Genomic DNA, 2,314 nt, shown 5'->3' on the forward strand with positions numbered 1-2,314 from the left:
TATATATATATATATATATATATATATATATATATATATATATATATATATATATATGATTTTTTAAAAATATTTTAATTGAATTATTTATGCTGATTACACTATCATTGAGTTTGAGTCCTGAATCTGCCACTGCTTCAAGGTAGGACTAACCACTAATTAATAACAATATTCCACAATATAATCCTAAATTAGGCGATTTGTCCCCTAATTCCAATCTGTAGTGGGAGTTAGCATGGGATTTTGGTGGGCAACCTGGCAAATCATCTAAAACAAAATCAAATGATGTCGATACTATTTAAAAAGTGCTTAATGAGATTTGAGCCCAAGTAAAGTAAATACTATCACATAGCAGTGCTCCTACCAACTTAACCAGTATATATATTAATATTTTTAGATATACGACTTTATACATAAGTTGAATGCTGTTAGTTGACATTATTGACTGGATCTGGTTAGGTGGGCTAATTATCAATGATTCTAAATAACTTTCCATGTCCTTCGTGCTACTTCTTGCTATGATGATCTATATAAAATCCTCCATTTCCATGCCCTTTTCATATGTTAATACCTTACTTTTTCTTTTGCTAGACATCTTACTTTTATTTTATGCATGCTTTCTTTACAAAACTTTACTTTGTGGACCCATTTTTTCCCTTCAAAGGTTACTAAAAACAGCCTAGTTTCATTTCACTTTGAACTGTCATACAAACAAAACATCACAAGAGTGAATTAAGTTTTCTAGAGGTTGAATATGGGAAAGTATAGATTCAAATTTTCAGATATGATGCCAAATGCTTGGTTTTACAAGCTCAAAGACATGGGTAAGAGTAGATCAACAATGGCAAATTCGCGAGTTACCAAAACTATCAATCAAACCGCGACCATTACCAGCACAACTACTACAAAATCCCAACACCCAAATAAGTCTTATATGTTCACTGATCCTTTGTATAGTTCACCAAGAAACTATGCAAGAATCTCGAATGGTCTTTGTTCTTCGAGTCCTTGTAGGAAAACCCGAAGAACAACCATATACAAGCAGAAATCTCATAATTCCGATCAACCAATTTATTACTCACTTTCGTCAAGTGAACTCGATTCCCCTGAGTTCTCATCCAAGCCTTACGAGCAACAGGGGAATCGCGTTGAGTTTGAGGCCGAGTTATCAATGTTTGATGAGCTCGGTTCTTGGAGTTCATCTTCGTGCAGGGTAAGTTCTTCAACTGCTGATATAATCATCGACTTGAACCATCATAACGACCATAGAGATTCTATCAGTAGAAAGTTCCAGAAGCTGAACGAGTTTGATGCAGCGTCAGAGCTTGAACTTCGACCAATCCTAACAAAAGTTCCTGCAGAATCATGTCATAACAAGACCGACTCCTATGAATCTACCAGTAAAAATGCTCGAAAGTTGAAAAAATCGAGGAAGTCGAGTAGTCTATCGGATAGCTTTGCTATTGTGAAGTCATCATTAGACCCTTGTAGAGATTTCAAGGATTCAATGATGGAAATGATCATGGAAAATAACATAAAAGGGTTTAAAGATTTGGAAGAGCTCTTAGCATGTTATCTTTCATTGAACTGCAAAGAGTATCATCCTGTTATTGTTGATGCTTTTGAGCAAATTTGGCTTGATATATTTTGTTCAACGTGTTAAGGCGTATATTGATATATTGCTTGAAATTTGAGCTAAGAATATATTCTCGTGTACATACTGCTAAAATTTTAAGGTTGTAATTCTTCTGTTAATAGTTAATTGTAATGTATTGCAAGTACATCGTCTAAAATGTTTTTTACTCTTTTCTATTGTAATGAAAAGATCTTTTATGTGACAATTCATACGTTTATTAGTATTCTAGTCAATTCAACATAGATTCACTATGGAATCTTGTTATAGCTAGTACACAAGAAGCAAAAAATTATATTTTCATATTTGTGTCATACAAAACTCCGTCCGTGAGTACTTGTATATTTTTTCGTCTTGAGACTAGGAGTCCAAGTAAAGGACAATGATTGTGATTTGTGAGTACATATGACAATCAGTATAAACTATCGTTATATCTTGTGTCATGAGTCAAATTAGTCGATTTCATATCAAAAGCGTTTTAGAAGCTTTAAGCTTGAGCACAGTTAGTACTAACTCAAGGCATCTCTTTTTAAGGGGCATCTTGTAACACCTCGTCATTTTATGACATTATTTACTATTATAATAATTTTTGGAGATTTTATAATTATATTAAATTATTTGAAATCAGTTAAATTGATTACTATATATATATATTTAAAAAGGCTAACAAATTTATATTAA

The 2,314-nt window shown here is 32.5% G+C and overlaps 1 protein-coding gene across 1 annotated transcript; it reads left to right on the forward strand.

Annotated features, from left to right (window-relative positions):
- The first annotated feature begins 231 nt into the window (after positions 1 to 231).
- LOC130812552 (transcription repressor OFP1-like) lies at positions 232 to 1,839 on the forward strand. Its single transcript, XM_057678063.1, has one exon. The coding sequence runs from the start codon at positions 755 to 757 to the stop codon at positions 1,661 to 1,663; it is 909 nt and encodes a 302-aa protein (XP_057534046.1). The 5' UTR covers positions 232 to 754; the 3' UTR covers positions 1,664 to 1,839.
- The last annotated feature ends 475 nt before the right edge of the window (positions 1,840 to 2,314 follow it).

Source organism: Amaranthus tricolor, chromosome 5 (assembly GCF_026212465.1).
Source record: "Amaranthus tricolor cultivar Red isolate AtriRed21 chromosome 5, ASM2621246v1, whole genome shotgun sequence".
NCBI lineage: Eukaryota > Viridiplantae > Streptophyta > Magnoliopsida > Caryophyllales > Amaranthaceae > Amaranthus > Amaranthus tricolor.

Bases quoted from the DNA above. Each gene is read 5' to 3' on its own strand.
- LOC130812552 (XM_057678063.1), top strand. From the start codon at position 755: ATGGGAAAGTATAGATTCAAATTTTCAGATATGATGCCAAATGCTTGG.